Source organism: Canis lupus, chromosome 18 (genome assembly GCF_048164855.1).
Source record: "Canis lupus baileyi chromosome 18, mCanLup2.hap1, whole genome shotgun sequence".
Lineage (NCBI taxonomy): Eukaryota > Metazoa > Chordata > Mammalia > Carnivora > Canidae > Canis > Canis lupus.
In genome coordinates, this window is record NC_132855.1 from 58477385 (window position 1) to 58496019 (window position 18635).

Below are 18635 nucleotides of genomic sequence, written 5' to 3' on the forward strand. Positions count from 1 at the left end.
GTGATCATCAAGACAGTGTTCATTCATTTGTTTTTACATTCCATATATGGAGGTGGGGTCTGTGGTATTTGTCTTTCTTAGTCTGACTTACTTCACTTAGCTTAATACCATATAGGTTCATCCATGTTGTCATGAAGGGCACAATATTATGGATTTTATGGCTTCATAATATTCCACTGTCTGTGTGCAATACACACACACACACACACACACTCCCCTTCCCCATTCATCTATGGATGGACAGTTAGGTTCTTTCCATATCTTGACTATTGTGAATAATACTACCTGAAGCATAGGAATGCATATTCACTGGAATATTCCCTGGACATTAAAAAGAATGAAACCTTGCCATTTGCAATGGCATGGATGGAGCTAGAGAGTATACTGGTAAACAAAATAAGTCAATCAGAGAAAGACAAATGCCATATTGTTTCAATTATATGTGGAATTTAATAAGCAAAACAAAGAAGCAAAATGAGAGAGAAACAACTATAGAGAAAAAACTGATGGCTACCAAAGGAAGATCAAAGGGGGATGGTTTAGACAGTTGATGGGACTCAAGGAGTGCACATGTTGTGATAAGGACCGGTGTTATACAGAGTTGTTGAATCACTATATTGTGCACCTGGAACAATTATTACACAAGATGTTTTATTTAAGCTGGAGTTTAAATTAAAACTTTAAAAAATTATAGCGATATTTGAAAAAAATAAAATAATTATAGTTGTGCATTATGCTTTTGAATTACTGTTTTTACTTTCTTTTGGTAAATGCATACCCACTAGTGGAATTATGAAGGTATGGATATATTTTTAAATATTTATTTATTTATTTTAGAGAGAGACACAGAAAATGGGGGGGGGGAGGGTGACAGCAGAGGGATAGGGAGAAAGAGAAGCTCAAGCATACCCCTTGCAAAATGTAGGGTCCAATCCGGGTCTTGATTTCATGACCCTGTGATCATGACCTGATCAAGAGTAGGAGGCTTAACTGACTGAGCCACTCAGGCACCCTTAAGGTACTAATACTTTTGATTAACAGTGTGAGTTTCTACATTTCTAGTAAATTTGTTATATTATGGGTAGTTCACAATCCTACAATGTACAGGAAATTCCCCTTATTAGCACACTGGGTTACTATGTGTAAAGACATGCAAACGCACAGAAGCTCAGTAAACATTTATTTCAGGTAGTCATATTCCACGAGTGATCTATTAACTCCATAGTTCTTCTTGGTGAACCAGGTAAAATATAATGGAGAACATCATGTGGGTGACCAACTATACTGGACGATCAGATTTTGACCTAGTGGGACTCTTCAGTCAATCCAAGCACCCAACTCTCCTCTGTGTGGTCATTTTTGTGGTTTTCCTGATGGCCCTCTCTGGAAACACCATCCTGATCCTTCTGATACACTGTGATGCTCACCTCCACACCCCCATGTACTTTTTTATCACCCAGTTGTCTCTCATGGACATGATGTACATTTCTGTCACTGTGCCCAAGGTGCTCATGGACCAGGTCATGGGTGTGAATAAGATCTCAGCCCCTGAATGTGGGATGCAGATGTTTTTCTATTTGACACTAGGAGGTTCAGAATTTTTTCTTCTAGCTGCCATGGCCTATGACCGCTATGTGGCCATCTGCCATCCACTCCGTTATCCTATCCTCATGAACCATAGAGTGTGTCTTCTCTTGGTGTCTTCCTCCTGGATTTTGGGATCTGTGGATGGATTTATGCTGACTCCCGTCACCATGACCTTCCCCTTCTGCAGATCCCGGGAGATTCACCATTTCTTCTGTGAGGTTCCTGCTGTAATGAAGCTCTCCTGCTCAGACACTTCCCTCTATGAGACACTCATGTACCTGTGCTGTGTCCTCATGCTTCTCATCCCTGTGACAGTCATTTCAAGCTCCTATTCTTTCATCCTCTTCACCATCCACAGGATGAACTCAGCAGAGGGACGGAAGAAGGCTTTTGCCACTTGTTCTTCCCACATGATGGTGGTCATCCTCTTCTACGGTGCTGCCGTCTACACCTACATGCTCCCCACCTCCTATCACACCCCTGAGAAGGACATGATTGTATCTGTCTTTTACACCATACTCACTCCTGTTCTAAATCCTTTAATTTATAGTCTTAGAAATAAGGATGTCACAAGGGCTCTTAAAAAAATGTTGAATGTGGTATCTGTCTTAAAGGAACCTATAAAATAGGAAATATTTGTACTGTTTTTTTTTCTTCACTCTACAAATTACAACTTTAAGATCCCATGTCAATGTTTTTCCTCAGATTCTCACACCATGGCTGTGTTATCATCTTTCATGCCTTTTGGAGGAATGTTTCCTTGTACTGGGAAACTCTTAATTTTTACACTTCTGCATTCAAAATATTGGTACAATTGTATTCTATCCATGTTACATTTTTCAGAAGTTTATAATTGTACTGTGATTCAGCTGGAAAATACTCTTATTCTTAACAAATATGTAACAAGATATTTAGAAATAAAGATCATAAGATGTGCAACTCATGAGACAGAGAGAGAGAGAGAGAGAGAGAGAAAGAGAGAGAGGTGACAAACCAAATGGTATATAATTTTAATACATGAATCCATGCAAAAGATATATTAATTCTTTATTGTGCTATTATTATTATTCTTACTAAGCATACTATTCATACTAATTCTCTATAAATTTGAAATTACTTAGGAATAAAACAGAAAGTATCAGACTTTTGTCTATTTAAAAAATTTGTCCTTGCACCATGGTGGCAGTGTAAGTGACAAATCTTGGGAATCATGCACATATTAATATGACTGATCACTAGTGAAATAATACAATTGTTGGCCTGTATTCAATTAGGGTGATTTTGTTCTTTAGGTTCCAAATCTGAAGATATCCAGTGGCTCTTACCTCTCTGAAATCATTAGTACACTGTGGTCTAAGGTACTGTGAGAAAAATATTAACCCCAAGAAGGAGAGTTTATGGTAGCTTCTTTTGAGCATGAAGGGATATCAGAGCTGAGAAATGAAGTATGTAACTTATTATACAAGCAAGGGGAGGAAATCCATCAAATACCTAGTCCTTTATTTGTTAAATTAAGTACCTAATGCCATATTATAATTTAAAATAACAAATAGCTAACCTAATTTAATATATAAATAATGAATGTCTACTGCCCCTATGGAACTTAATCTGTAGGTATTGTTTTGTGCAAACAGTTGTAATAAAATATATAAATTGTTTTGAGCCTCATGTGGAAAGGGTGCAGCTGATAAGGACACACCAATTCTACCTATGACATGTGAGTTCAGCCGAACAAAGAGGCTGAAAGGAGACCCGAGATCTCAATGTTGAACAATGACTAAATGCTACCTTCATACGAGTACAGGAACCTGGGTGGGACCAGGGCTCTTGCTCAAGGACATGATGACACAGAAAAGGAACACAATGAGCAAAGTTCAGGTGGTTGGCCAAACAGGAGGGAAATGTTCCAATGGCACCTCCTTCCAGGTTCACTTTGTACCCTCATTTCTCGCCCTTTGTGCTCTAGGTATTTACAAATGATAATAAAATGACCAGACCTGGATTTTAGAAAAGTTAAATAATTGGAAATAATTGGAGAAGAGCAACACCGTAGGTATGGAGACCAGGTGAATGAGGACGATGAGCTTGATAGTGTGGATCTAAGTGGATGGACCATCCAAAGTGGAATAATGGGATTTTAGGGTGTAAGCAGGGCCTTGTTGATTCTGGTCCATGAAACCGCAAACTTGGTGCATGTTTAGCAGTTTCTAATTAGCTGTGAATTATCAGAAGTTTTCAAAAGGGAACATTCCCTTTTTTTTCTTGATACACTCAATTTTTTCATGACTAGAAAATAAGAATCTTGCAGTATTTGGGGAAACAATATTGGAAGACTAGTTACAATGTTTTTGTTGCAGTCAAATGAAACACATAAGATATGTATACACTCTTTAACTCCCAAAATATTTGAGGAGTGTGTTTATCCCTCCTCAATTTTTTACGTGGGAATAACACATGCATTTGATGATTTTATTTTTTTTTAATTTTTTTATTGGAGTTCAATTTGCCAACATATAGCATAACACCCAGTGCTCATCCTGCCAAGTGCCCCCCTCAGTGCCCATCACCCAGTCACCCCAACCCCCCGCCCACCTCGCCTTCCACTACCCTTTGTTCATTTCCCAGTTAGGTGTCTCTCATGTCTTGTCACTCTCACTGATATTTTCACTCATTTGATGATTTTACTGAAAACACTGTACACACGGGAAACAAAGGAGCACTGTAGACCAAGATATGTTATGGAACCATATTTTTTCAAAGATTAATTTTTTACTCTATCTCAAACAAAAAATGAGATTAAAAAGGTTTTAGAATAATGATTTTTTAAAGATTATTTATTTATTTATTCTTGAGAGACACAAAGATAGAGGCAGAGACATAGGCAGAAGGAGAAGCAGCCTCCCTGCAGGGAACCCGATGTGGGACTCTGGGACTCAACTAGATGCAGGAACTCCAGGATCACCCCCCAAAGTAAAGGCAGCCACTCAACTGCTGAGCCATCCAGGTGTCTCGAAGAATCATTTTTTGAATAAAGCATTCAAAACACAATTTTCTGTCACTTATACTATTAAAGATTTATGAGAACTATTCAGCTGGAAAATCTTGGTCAAATTATAGTTATTATATTATACATAGAACATAATGCTCAGAATTACTAGACATAGAGGAACATTTGATGCTCCAAGTTTTTTTGTATCTAGAATGTAAACAACAAATGGAAGAGTTTCTGGCACTCATATGCACTTGCTTGCAGTTTTAAATAAGTAGCTATGCATTGAAATAGTTAAAATGTGCAAACTTCAAATGTGTTCATGTGTTTGTGTTCATGATTCAAGCAGCATTTGGCCAAATAATTTTTAGCTCATGAAAACAAGCCCTCAGTGTTCTTGTATCAAAGGACATGAAGGACTATGATTTAAATTATTGTCAAATTGGGACACTGGGGTGGTTCAGTCAGTTAAGCATCTGTCTTCAGCTCAAGTCATAATCCCAGGATCCTGGGCTTCATCCCCACATTGGGCTCTCTGCTCAGTGGGTGGGGAGCCTGCTTCTGCCTCTCCTTTTACCTACCACTTCCCCTGCTTGTGCGTGCGCTCTCTCTCTCTCTCTATCTCTCTCCCTCTGTCAAATAAGAGAAATTATTATCAAATTTAGGAATAAGCCAACATGGATTAAATGGAGAAACTTGCATTGTTTTTCACCGATACTCTGCTTTTTATAATGGAATATTTTATTTGTTTATTTATTTTACATTATATGCCAGTCAATGTTTTAATTACAGTATGTATATTAACTTATTCAAACCTATTAAACTCTTTGAAGTAGACATTATTTTTGTTGTGGTGTTGGTGGGGTTGTTAAGTTTATTTAATTGTTGCAGGAACACCTATCATGAGATGAACCTCCTAGCAATTTTTTAAGTGTGCACTATAGTATTGTTGACTATAGGACAGTTATTTGTAGTATCCCCATTTTATAGAGAAGGAAATTAAGGTACCGACAGGTTAGATAATATATTTGAAGCCACTAGTTAGTAATATCCAAATGGATATTTGCTAAAAGTATGAATTCTGAATTGGTTGCATGACTGGGTCTTTCTACAGTGAAAATGATGTATTTGGGTTAAAATACTTTCTGTGATCCTTGCTCTAGGACTGGAAGTAGTGATACCAAGTCCTAGAGAAAACCAGTTTATTATACTACTATTTACTGACTGGCACTATATATTTTCAAAGAGAAGATAGAGGATGTCACACATTATTTTTAAATAACTTCCCAAATGTGAGTAATTATACCTCCGTTATAGTATAATTTTGTAATGCTATAAACATAAATGCCTTTGCAATATAGAGGGTAAAGCATTATTGATATCAAATCATAGTCACAAAAGTTTGTTTTCCATAATTTTAGAGTGATTGAATATTCTTTCTATAGAGAAGTTAGTCTCCAAGAAATTTCTAGTTGCTTGGTACAGCAAGTCATTACTAGATTATAGTTTTCAAATTTGAGTTATGAAAATATGGCTACCACCTAAGTGCATGCTGGAGCTAATGATACAAATCAGTTATCATCTTAACCAAAGCTTTGAGTGGCAAATTAAACACCTGACGGTGGTGTCTTAGGGTTCAGAGGCCAACCACAAGCATGGAGTGATAAGGATGAAGGGCTAAGGGAGGGCTGGCAGGGGACAGTTCTGACTCATCCACCCTGGCTCATGGGCCCAGCCAGCACACTCCTTCCTCTAAAGCAAAGCTAACCGTTGATTGATTCTCCTCAACCTATCCTCCCTCTCTCACCCACTGCCCAAGGGAAATCCTCAGTCTTATTCCACATAGTCACGCTCTTTTTCCAGCCACTTTCTGTCCACAAAAAGGAGGAAGGAAGATGGACAAACATCAACCAGCCCAATAGATGGTACCTCTGCATGGAGGGGTGGTGGGGGGCAGGTCTCACTGGGCAAATAATGACTCTGAGCCATGATCCCAGGATTCTTGAAAGAAAAACAGAATGGAAGGAGCACCTGGCTCTGCTCAGTCAGAAGAGCACTCAACTCTCCATCTCAGTCAGGGTCATTAGTTCAGACACTACGTTGGTCTAGAGATCATGAAACATGAGTGAACGAACTTTAAAAAAATGAAGTAGGCATGGGGTGCCTGGGTGGCTCAGTCAGTGAAGCATCTGACTGAGGCTCTGGTAGTGTTCCAGAGTCCTGGGATCAAGGTCCCCATCCCCCACATCGCATCCATCTCTCTGCTAGTGGGGAACCTGCTCCTCCCTTTCCCTCTGCCTGCTGTTCCCCCCACCCTACTTGTGTCTGCTGTCAAGTCAATAAATAAAATATTTTCTAAAAAAATTAAGTACATAATTTCTATCTCTTTACAAAGAGATGGAATGGAGAGATAACGCCACAAGGAGGATAGAAGGTTAGATCTCTGATCTAACTGATCTCTATGGTTAGAAAGGGTAAAAATGCTCAATTGTAGGTGATGTCTATGGTTAGAAAGGGTAAAAATGCTCAATTGTAGGTGATGTCTATTTTTAACCGCAACTTGAAACAAAACAGGAACCCCTATCCTTGGTTCAGAGTAAGGGAGTTCAACAGTCAGGCTAGATAGGGGTCTTGTCATCTGTGGTGTGAAAAAAGCAGGGTTTAGCAATCTGGAACATAGACATTGTCAATGAGCGCAGGCATAGGTGTCCTCATCCCCATCAAGGAAAGACAGGAAGAACATCAGCATTTCAACCAGCTGCTTTGAGGGGCACCTGGGACACTCAGTCAGTTAAGCATCCGACTAGATTTCATCTGCCAGGAGGTGTCACTTTTGACTCACTTGGTAAGGCTGTGGGGAGTTCTGTAAGAAAGGTCTCAGGCCAACATTTCCAAGGGGCTTTATTGGCTCCATAAAATCAATCTGAGTTTCTGAAAGCTGTCTGATCCTATCTGAGTCTATGCATGGGTCTTCAAGATGATGCTCCAGGGGCACCTGGCCTGCTCAGTCAGTAGAGAGCACGACTCTTGATCTAGGGGTTGTGAGTTTGAGCCCTACATTGGGTGTAGAGATTATTTAAAAAAATAAAATCCAGGGTGCAGGCAGGGGGCAGGGGGAAGACACTATTCTAGTCAACGCCTTGGTAACAGAACTGATCCTTCAGATGGTGTCTTGTTACCACGAGAACGGATTCACACCTAACTCATACAGATGATTTACAATGGACATAAAAGAAAGAATGCTCACTGAGAGTTTCTGGATCTTAGGGGGTTACAGGTAAGGAGAAAAGATACATATTTTAACTTGTTTACAAAAGAACATTTTTATCAAATTTTTGTAAGTTATAGATATCTGAAGAGAAAAAGTTTCCTTCAATATGGAAGAGCAACCACAAGGGGATCAACCATGTTTTGAAGGAAAGTTATTAAAAAGGGCCATCATTTTCTGTAAAGAGAAACAAGCCAACAAACCAACCAATCCTCGTTTTCCTGAATTCATTCAGTTCCGTGTTATTACTTTCTGTTCTGTTGAAATACAGCTTTTCTAAGAGTCCTGGAAATTCATACTTTATTTTTGTTATCTGAAGGTGACCAGAAACTGGTATTTGTCAAAAGTCCTTTTCGTGAATCTTCTTGAAGCCAAACCATATTTTTGCAAGAACATCAGAATGAAAACCATGAAGGATGCAGAAGTCAAAAATGGACCAGGTTAAAGACATGAGGAGAGTTCATGACCATGCAGCTGATAAGAATATTTGATTATTTTTGGTAACACGCATCATTGTGACAATGTGACATTGAGTGATGAGACTATGCCAGGACCTATGAAAACTGTAGGGATTTCATTTAATTTTTGTAACAGCTGCCATTCGGACATCTAAGATCATCTAAGAAGGCTTATCATGATTTGTTGGACAATGCTTCCCATGTGACTTAACATACTAAATAAACTACATGACTTAGTCAAGAGACTCTATTTAGGGTTGGACTTCCCAGGAATCTGTTGAAAATAAATGAATGAAGGAATGGAAAAAACCAGCCAGCCGGCCAGCCAGCCAACCGACCAGCCAAGCAAGCAACCAAAAACCAAACATATCAGAAGGTTTCAAGGCCTACATAGGATAATGGATCATTACAAAACTTAAAACTTCTGGATCTGTGTCACCAAGATAGCCATGAGAGGTGGCTATAGAGAGGTCACCGAAATGTAGCTCCTTGAATATTGAGAAGTTTTCGCTTTCTTAAGTAGTTAAAGACCAGATAAAAAGGAATATAAAAACCTTATTTCTCTCAGCAAGTAAAGAAAAAAAATTGTTTTATCTCTTCTGTCTACAATTTTTTGTCAAGAATTGACTTGCGATGCGAGAAAGCCTTGTTGTTTTCACAGAGAGAAAAGCCAAATCTCAATCTTATCCCAACGTACTTGGAAAACTCACTTCTCCCAATCTCAGTCAGTCCGGACCATGCATAAAATTATTTTCCAAAATCCTCCTTCAGAAACTCCTTCTTCCAAGTTCCTTTTTCATTCAGAGTCAGTCCTAAGTTTTCTTTCTCTAAATAGCTAGTCTAATTTCAGGACAAAATTATTTTTTTCTCCCTCAACAAAAAATGTATTCTCATTCCTCGTGCCTCTTTTATACACCTCCTATCTTCTCACACACGGAGTTGTTTTCCTCAACGTATTCCAGCAGTCTGCATGTGGCAGAATCTGAACTCTTAGAAACCTCAGTCTCTGGTGAAAAGTCAGTAGTGACCCAATGGAGCACTATCTATTGCACCAGAATTCTTTAGATTGGCAAATGTATGAATACATGTCATAGTTTTTAGAAACACTGTGTGTGTGTGTGTGTGTGTGTGTGTTATGTTTATAATACAATTTTTAAGAAAACATGGAACATGTTTACTAACACACTCAAGTATCTGTAGTTTTCCTGAATAAGACAAAAGACAAAAAGAAAAAAAGGAAAAAATAAGGAAGGTGGGGGAAAACGAAGAAAAGAAAGAAAGAAAAAACCCCATCTTGGGTATTTTAGTAATTAATGCTTTGATAGTTTATCTTATGTGGAAAACACCTAGACATCCAATGAATTCAACCCAACTTATCAATGAATCTAGCACAACTGCAAACTTTCAGGTCACCAGAGATTTTGGAAGCTATTTTAAAGGTTTACCTAAAAGCCTTTTTCTTTATTTTACCTATTTGCTCTTAACAATGATAACAATATAAGAAAGACAAAATTGACCCTTTTAAGTAACCTTGGTGAACACTGACACAACAGGTACAACTTAACTAATCCATTGAGGTAGTATCAAAGCCCAGTAGGCCCCTCACTTGGGCCCGGACCCTCCATTGTTTGGGCACGGAACAGGGGCATAAGTAGATATGGTTTTCTTTTTTGTGCCTGTCCAGGGTGCAGACAGCACATGCAGTTTCTTTTTACAAAGGTGATGGAGGGGTAGATTTCGATCACCACCATTACACACTCACGGATGGTGACGGGAGCACAGCACATCCCAGCGCCCACCCCAAGGGCTTGTAAGGCAGAGAGACTGGAAAACCAAGAGATTTTTCAACTGGGGGTGGGGGTGGGGAGGATAAAGCTGGTGATCTGTATTATGTATGGCATCAATAGCTCTAAAAACACGTCTTTTTAAAATAAACCAATAACCTTGAATTGGCTTGAAAGCCATATACGTCACCCCTGTGTCCACGAAAGCAACCAGAAGTGCTCATTTCAGGCAAGAAAATAGCCGCACCAGCTGCCAGGAACTAGCCACAGATCACTGCTACCTCCTGGGAGGGTGGCCTGGCCACTGGCCCCAAGCACTGCCCCGGCGACCCTGCCCCCTGCCGCCATCCCCCAGGGCCGTCTGGTCCACCCCCCGGAGTGGAGCGTCGGGGCAGCGGGACCTACAGGGGTTTTGGGGGGTGGACTTGCAGGAGGTGGAGCGGGCAGGGTAGGTCCTCCCGGTTCGCAGGTCCGCTGGTCTGCCAGTCCTCTCTGAATTGAGACTTAGACAAATCATCGAAGCTCTGCAGAGGCACCTTGCAGAAGCCCTTTTCCGGGCCCTCAGGGCTGCCCCATGCCACCTGGACCCCGGTTTGGGACCCGAGGGGGTGGGCACCACTGCAGAGGCGCCCCCCGCCACGGCTGGACCTCACCGGGAACGAGCCGGGAGCGCCGTGGTGCCCTACCCGTGCCTTCCCCCGAGGCCGGGCAGGTCCCCACCTCTGCAGCGGGCCTCGGAAGGCCTGACGAGAAAATAGGCTCCCAGGACCGGAACCCCACGATGCCGGCCGTCGGGCCCTCCACAGGCTTCCCTGCAAGGCTCAGGCGGGGCCCGTCGCTCCAGGGGACGTGGCAGAGAACGCCCGACGCGAAGGCCCGGGTTCGCGCCTGCGGGCTCCGGGACACGCTCCATTGCCCACGGGGACCCAGGTCAGGCCGCGACGGCGGAGGAGGGGACACCGACGGGTGTCAGTCAACCTGTCCAGGCGAACCCCGTGCTCTCCGGAAGGGAGTGGAGCTGAGATGGCAGCGGCGGCGGCGGCCCCGTAAACCTGCAGCTCCTGTCTCTCCGCAGGCCCAGGCTGGGGCGCACCGAGGGGCACCGGGCCTCACGCCAACCGGGCGCTAGTCTCCTCGGGGGAGGGGGGCTCCGAGCCCAGGCTGGGGCGCACCGAGGGGCACCGGGCCTCACGCCAACCGGGCGCTAGTCTCCTCGGGGTGGGGGGCTCCGAGCCCAGGCTGGGGCGCACCGAGGGGCACCGGGCCTCACGCCAACCGGGCGCTAGTCTCCTGGGGGGGGAGGGGGGCTCCGAGCCCAGGCTGGGGCGCACCGAGGGGCACCGGGCCTCACGCCAACCGGGCGCTAGTCTCCTGGGGGGGGAGGGGGGCTCCGAGCCCAGGCTGGGGCGCACCGAGGGGCACCGGGCCTCACGCCAACCGGGCGCTAGTCTCCTGGGGGGGGAGGGGGGCTCCGAGCCCAGGCTGGGGCGCACCGAGGGGCACCGGGCCTCACGCCAACCGGGCGCTAGTCTCCTCGGGGGAGGGGGGCTCCGAGCCCAGGCTGGGGCGCACCGAGGGGCACCGGGCCTCACGCCAACCGGGCGCTAGTCTCCTGGGGGGGGGAGGGGGGCTCCGAGCCCAGGCTGGGGCGCACCGAGGGGCACCGGGCCTCATGCCAACCGGGCGCTAGTCTCCTGGGGGGGGAGGGGGGCTCCGAGCCCAGGCTGGGGCGCACCGAGGGGCACCGGGCCTCACGCCAACCGGGCGCTAGTCTCCTCGGGGTGGGGGGCTCCGAGCCCAGGCTGGGGCGCACCGAGGGGCACCGGGCCTCACGCCAACCGGGCGCTAGTCTCCTCGGGGGAGGGGGGCTCCGAGCCCAGGCTGGGGCGCACCGAGGGGCACCGGGCCTCACGCCAACCGGGCGCTAGTCTCCTCGGGGGAGGGGGGCTCCGAGCCCAGGCTGGGGCGCACCGAGGGGCACCGGGCCTCACGCCAACCGGGCGCTAGTCTCCTCGGGGTGTGGGGCTCCGAGCCCAGGCTGGAGCGCACCGAGGGGCACCGGGCCTCACGCCAACCGGGCGCTAGTCTCCTCGGGGGAGGGGGGCTCCGAGCCCAGGCTGGGGCGCACCGAGGGGCACCGGGCCTCACGCCAACCGGGCGCTAGTCTCCTGGGGGGGGAGGGGGGCTCCGAGCCCAGGCTGGGGCGCACCGAGGGGCACCGGGCCTCACGCCAACCGGGCGCTAGTCTCCTCGGGGGAGGGGGGCTCCGAGCCCAGGCTGGGGCGCACCGAGGGGCACCGGGCCTCACGCCAACCGGGCGCTAGTCTCCTGGGGGGGGAGGGGGGCTCCGAGCCCAGGCTGGGGCGCACCGAGGGGCACCGGGCCTCACGCCAACCGGGCGCTAGTCTCCTCGGGGTGGGGGGCTCCGAGCCCAGGCTGGGGCGCACCGAGGGGCACCGGGCCTCACGCCAACCGGGCGCTAGTCTCCTGGGGGGGGAGGGGGGCTCCGAGCCCAGGCCCGGCTCGAGGGGCTGGCCGGGCTACGGGCCCACCCGGTCCACTGGGTGGGAGGAAAGAGCTCAAGGGCGTGCGCCCAGCCCCCGCCTCCCCGGCCCCGCGCTCCTAGAGGGAAGGACGGTGGGACGACCCGCTCCCGGGCACACGCACCAGAGCCGGCTGCCCTCCGGCCTCGTGTCGCCTCTGGGAAAGGGCCCACGCGGCCAACCCCGCCCCCCAAGATGCCCACGCAGCTGTTGACCAAGGCCCACACACTCCCCCCTTCTCTGTCCCAGTTCCAGGGGCAAGGGGCCCCCCTCTCGCGGTTGGATCAACCGGCTTCACCCCGCCTTGAGCATCACCCCGCCTTGAGGACCGGACGGGGGCCTCCACCCAGCCAGCCTGGGGCGCGTAAGGGAGAGACCTGCCTGCTGCTCACAGGTGTGGAGCACCGGATGCTCCGGGGGAGTGGCCCCAGGAGAGGAAGTTGGAGCTACAGATGGGAAGGCTGCAGCCCCTGCCCCACCTGGCTAGGGGCAGCCGGCCAACAGACCCCCGTGTCCAGGACTGACGTTCAGTACATCCCAGCCAGGAAGCTGCTCTGCTGCGTTGGAAACCCCGACCCAGAAGCAGATGTCTATGGATAGTTTAGCACCAAGTTCCCCATAAAGGTATGTGAGGCGAAGGGTGAGGGGGCGGCCCCCTGTCTCACGGTACCCCTCTTTGGACGTGGAAGGGCTCTCCTCCGGGACCCAGTCCAGAGGCCCCGGGGAAGGTCTGCCAGCGAGGACGGAGGAGAACTGACTCTCAGAGGCCAACCAAGGCACCTCGGTGCTGCTGTCTGGTTCCGCCTGGGTGGATTCAGACTTAGAGGCCTTTTTAGTCCTAATCCTATAGATGACAGGTTCCGCCCCTTGCCTCCTCAGCCAAGCACATACACCAAATGTCTGAGCCTGTGGTTCCACTGTACTGAACATGATTTCCATGGCAACAACACATCATCAATAGGGTAAAACTAACCTGTCTCACCATGATCGAAGCCCAGCTCACGTTCTCTATTAGTGAACAAACAACCCAACCCTTGGTGAATTCTGCTTCACAATGATAGGAAGAGCCCACACTGAAGGATCAAAAATTGAGGCTGCTGTGAACTCTTGGCCACCACAAGCCAGTTACCACTGTGGTAACTTTTCTGACACCTCCTGCTTAAAACCCAAAAGGTCAGGATTGTGAGGCCGCACTTTCACAGTCTGTGTTCGAACTGAAAATCAAGATCCAGCGAGCTTTTGCTGTTCTGCTGCATGGGAGGTTTCTGTCCTCTGTGAGGTCACCTTAGGACACGTGCAGTTACCGTTTGACAGGTGTACGGCCCCAGTCAAACTCCCCACCTGTCACTGTCCCCGGAGCAAGTGGAGCTGAGCTGCCTAAGTTTTCTCCCTTCCTACACCTCGCCTCATGTGTCAGTGAAAAAACAGTAAGAGTAGTGGTATTTCACCAGCAGCCGGCAAGGCCAGCGGACCTGTGCCCCCTCACAGGGACAGAGGAGCAACAGAGGCCTCCCACTTATTCTACAACCCTCATGTCTCTTCATCGTGCCAGAGAGGAGTCAAGGTCAACAGGGTCTTCTTTCCCCACTGATTCCACCAAGCCCATTCCTTTGGATGTGGTTCCGCTAGACAGTAGGTAGGGACAGTGGGAATCTCATTCACCAATTCATTCCCATCACTAATTTGATGACCGGGGTTTAGCTACCTTAAGAGAGTCCTAGTTACTGCTGCCATTTACCCACACTTCATTGAACTTCTTTACTCTGACATTCAGAGCACTGAGCAGAAATCACATGTGTCAACACCCACCGAGGCCTTTGAGATGCTTTTTTTGTTTGTTTGTTTTTTGTATTTTTTATTGGAGTTCAATTTGCCAACATATAGCATAACACCCAGTGCTCATCCTGTCAAGTGCCGCCCTCAGTGCCCGTCACCCAGTCACCCAACCCTCTGCCCACCTCCCTTTCCACCACGCCTTGTTTGTTTCCCAGGGTTAGGTGTCTCTCATGTTCTATCACCCTCACTGATATTTCCCACTCATTTTCCCTCCTTTCCCCTTTATTCAATTTCACTATTTTTTATATTCCCTAAAAGAATGAGACCATATAATGTTTGTCCTTTTCTGATTGACTTATTTCCTTCAGCATAATACCCTCCAGCTCCATCCATGTTGAAGCAAATGGTGGGTATTTGTCATTTATAGGCTGAGTAATATTCCATATATATATATCATATCTCCTTTATTCATTCATCTTTCAATGGACACCGAGACTCCTTGCACAGTTTGGCTATTGTGGACATTGCTGCCATAAATATTGGGGTGCAAGTGTTCCGGCGTTTCACTGCATCTGTATCTTTGGGGTAAATCCCCAGCAGCGCAATTGCTGGGTCATAGGGCAGTTCTATTTTTAACTCTTTGAGGAATCTCCACACAGTTTTCCAGAGTGGCTGTACCAGTTCACATTCCCACCAACAGTGCAAGAGGATTCCCCTTTCTCCACAACCTCTCTGACATTTATTGTTTCCTGTCTTGTTAATATTCACCATTCTCACTGCTGTGAGGTGGTATCTCATTCTGGTTTGATTTGTATCTCCCTGATGGCAACTGATGCGGAGCATTTATTTGCTGTCTACAAGAGACTCATTTGAGACCTAAGGACATGTACAGCCTGAAAATGAAAGGTTGGAGAACCATTTACCATTCAAATGGTCCTCAAAAGAAAGCAGGGGTAGCCATCAGATAAATTAAAGTTTATCCCCAAGACTGTAGTAAGAGATGAAAAGGGACACTATATCATACTTAAAGGATCTATTCAAAAAGAGGACATAAAAATCATGAATGTTTATGCCCCTAATGTGACAGCTGCCAAGTGTATCAATCAATTAACCAAAGTTAAGACATACTTAGATAATAATATACTTACACTGGGAGACTTCAACATGGCGCTTTCTACAAATGACAGATACTCTAAGCAACCATCTCCTGAGAAACAGGAGCTTTATATGATACACTGGACCAGGTGGATATCACGCATATTTATAGAACTTTACATCCAAACGCAACTGAATACAAATTCTTCTCAAGAGCCTATGGAACTTTCTTGAGAATAGACCACATACCGGGTCACAAATCAGGTCTGAACTGACACCAAAAGACTGAGATTGTCCCCTGCATATTTTCAGACCATAATGCTTTGAACTAGAACTACATCAGAAGAAGAAATTTGGAAGAAATACAAAAATGTGGAGGTTAAAGACCATCCTGCTAAAAGATGAAAGGGTCAACCAGGAAATCAGGGAAGAATGAAAAATATTCATGGAAACTAATGAGAATGAAGATACAACCATTCACAATCTGTGGGATACAGCAAAAGCAGTCCTGAGGGGGAAATACAATACAATACAAGACTCACTCAAAAAATTGGAAAAAACTCAAATAAAAATCTCACCTCACACCTAAAGGAACTGGAGAAAGAACAGCAAATAAAACCTACCCCAAACAGAAGAAGAGGGTTAAAAAAATTCTAGCAGAACTCAATGAAATAGAGACCACAAGAACTGTGGAACAGATCAACAAAACCAGGAGTTGGTTCTTTGAAAGAATTAGTAAGATAGATAAACTATTAGCCAGCCTTATTAAAAACAAAAGGGAAAAGACTCAAACTAATAAAATCACGAACGAAAAAGGAGAGATCACAACCAATACCAAGGAAATAAAAACGATTTTCAAAACATTATGAGCAGCTATTGCCAATAAATTAGGCAATCTAGAAGAAATGGATACATTCCTGGAAAGCCACAAACTACCAAAACTGGAACAGGAAGAAATAGAAAACCTGAACAGGCCAATAACCAAGGAGGAAATTGAGGCAATCATCAAAAACCTCCCAAGACACAAAAGTCCAGGGCCAGATGGCTTCCCAGGAGAATTCTATCAAACATTTAAAGAAGAAACCATACCTATTCTACTAAAGCTGTTTGTAAAGATAGAAAGAGATGGAGTACTTCCAAATTCATTCTATGAGGCCAGCATCACCTTAATTCCAAACCAGACAAAGACCTCACCAAAAAGGAGAATTATAGAGCAGTATCCCTGATGAACATGGATGCAAAAATTCTCAACAAGATACTAGCCAATAGGATCCAACAATACATTAAGAAGATTATTCACCATGACCAAGTGGGATTGATCTCCAGGATGCAAGGGTGGTTCAACACTTGTAAAACAATCAGTGTGATTGATCATATCAGCAAGAGAAAAAACAAGAAGCAAAGGATCCTCTCAATAGATGCAGAGAAACTATTTACAAAATACAGCATCCATTCCTGATCAAAACTCTTCAGAGAGTAGGGATAGAGGGAACATTTCTCAGCATCTTAAAAGCCATCTACGAAAAGCCCACAGCAAATATCATTCTCAATGGGGAAACACTGGGAGCCTTTCCCCTAAGATCAGGAACATGGTAGGGATGTCCACTCCCACCACTGCTATTCAACATAGTACTGGAAGTCCTAGCCTCAGCAATCAGACAACAAAAAGACATTAAAGGCATTCAAATTGGCAAAGAAGAAGTCAAACTCTCCCTCTTTGCCGATGACATGATACTCTACATAGAAAACCCAAAAGCCTCCACCCCAAGATTGCTAGAACTCATACAGCAATTTGGCAACATGGCAGGATACAAAATCAATGCCCAGAAATCAATGGCATTCCTATACACGAACAATGAGACTGAAGAAAGAGAAATTAAGGAGTCAATCCCATTTACAATTGCACCCAAAAGCATAAGATACCTAGGAATAAACCTAACCAAAGAGGTAAAGGATTTATACCCTAAAAACTACAGAACACTTCTGAAAGCAATGGAGGAAGACATAAAGAGATGGAAAAATATTCCATGCTCATGGATTGGCAGAATTAATATTGTGAAAATGTCAATGTTACCCAGGGCAATTTACACATTTAATGCAATCCCTGTCAAAATACCATGGACTTTCTTCAGAGAATTTGAACAAATTATCTTAACATTTGTGTGGAATCAGAAATGACCCCAAAAAGCCAGGGGAATATTAAAAAAGAAAATCATAGGAGCATCACAATGCCAGATTTCAGGTTGTACTACAGAGCTGTGGTCATCAGGACAGTGGGGTACTGGCACAAAAACAGACACATAGATCAATGGAACAGAATAGAGAATGGAACAGAATAGAGAATCCAGAACTCAATCCAGGACCCTCAACTGTATGGTTAACTAATATTCAACAAAGGAGGAAAGACTATCTAATGGAAAAAAGACAGTCTCTTCAATAAATGGTCCTGGGAAAATTGGACATCCACATGCAGAAGAATGAAACTAGACCACTCTCTGTCACCATACACAAAGATAAACTCAGAATGGATGAAAGATCTAAATGTGAGACAAGATTCCATCAAAACCCTAGAGGAGAACACAGGCAACACCCTTTTTGAACTCGGCCACAGTAACTTTCTACAAGATATATCCATGAAGGCAAGAGAAACAAAAGCAAAAATGAATTATTGGACTTCGTCAAGATAGGAAATTTCTGCACAGCAAAAGATACAGTCAACAAAACTAAGACAACCCACAGAATCGGAGAAGATATTTGCCAATGACCTATCAGATAAAGGGCTAGTATCCAAGATCTATAAAGAACTTATTAAACTCAACATCAAAGAAACAAATAATCTAATCAAGAAATGAGCAAAAGACATGAACAGAAATCTCACAGAGGAAGACATACACGTGGCCAACAAGCACATGAGAAAATGCTCTGCATCACTGGCCATCAGGGAAATACAGATCAAAACCACAATGAGATACCACCTCACACCAGTGAGAATGGGGAAAATTAACAAGGCAGGAGACAACAAATGTTGGAGACAATGTGGAGAAAGGGCAACCGACTTGCACTGTTGGTGGGAATGTGAACTGGTGCAGCCACTCTGGAAAACTGTGTGGAGGTTCCTCAAAGTGTTAAAAGAGA

General features: G+C 45.2%; 1 protein-coding gene across 1 annotated transcript; it reads left to right on the forward strand.

Annotated features, from left to right (window-relative positions):
* Positions 1–1253: 1253 nt before the first annotated feature.
* On the forward strand, positions 1254–2216 carry LOC140609573 (olfactory receptor 2T29-like). Its single transcript, XM_072784779.1, has one exon. It carries the CDS (start codon positions 1254–1256, stop codon positions 2214–2216), a length of 963 nt encoding a protein of 320 aa, XP_072640880.1.
* The last annotated feature ends 16419 nt before the right edge of the window (positions 2217–18635 follow it).

Excerpts from the sequence above, each read along its gene's own strand:
- LOC140609573 (XM_072784779.1), top strand. The coding sequence starts at position 1,254 with ATGGAGAACATCATGTGGGTGACCAACTATACTGGACGATCAGATTTT.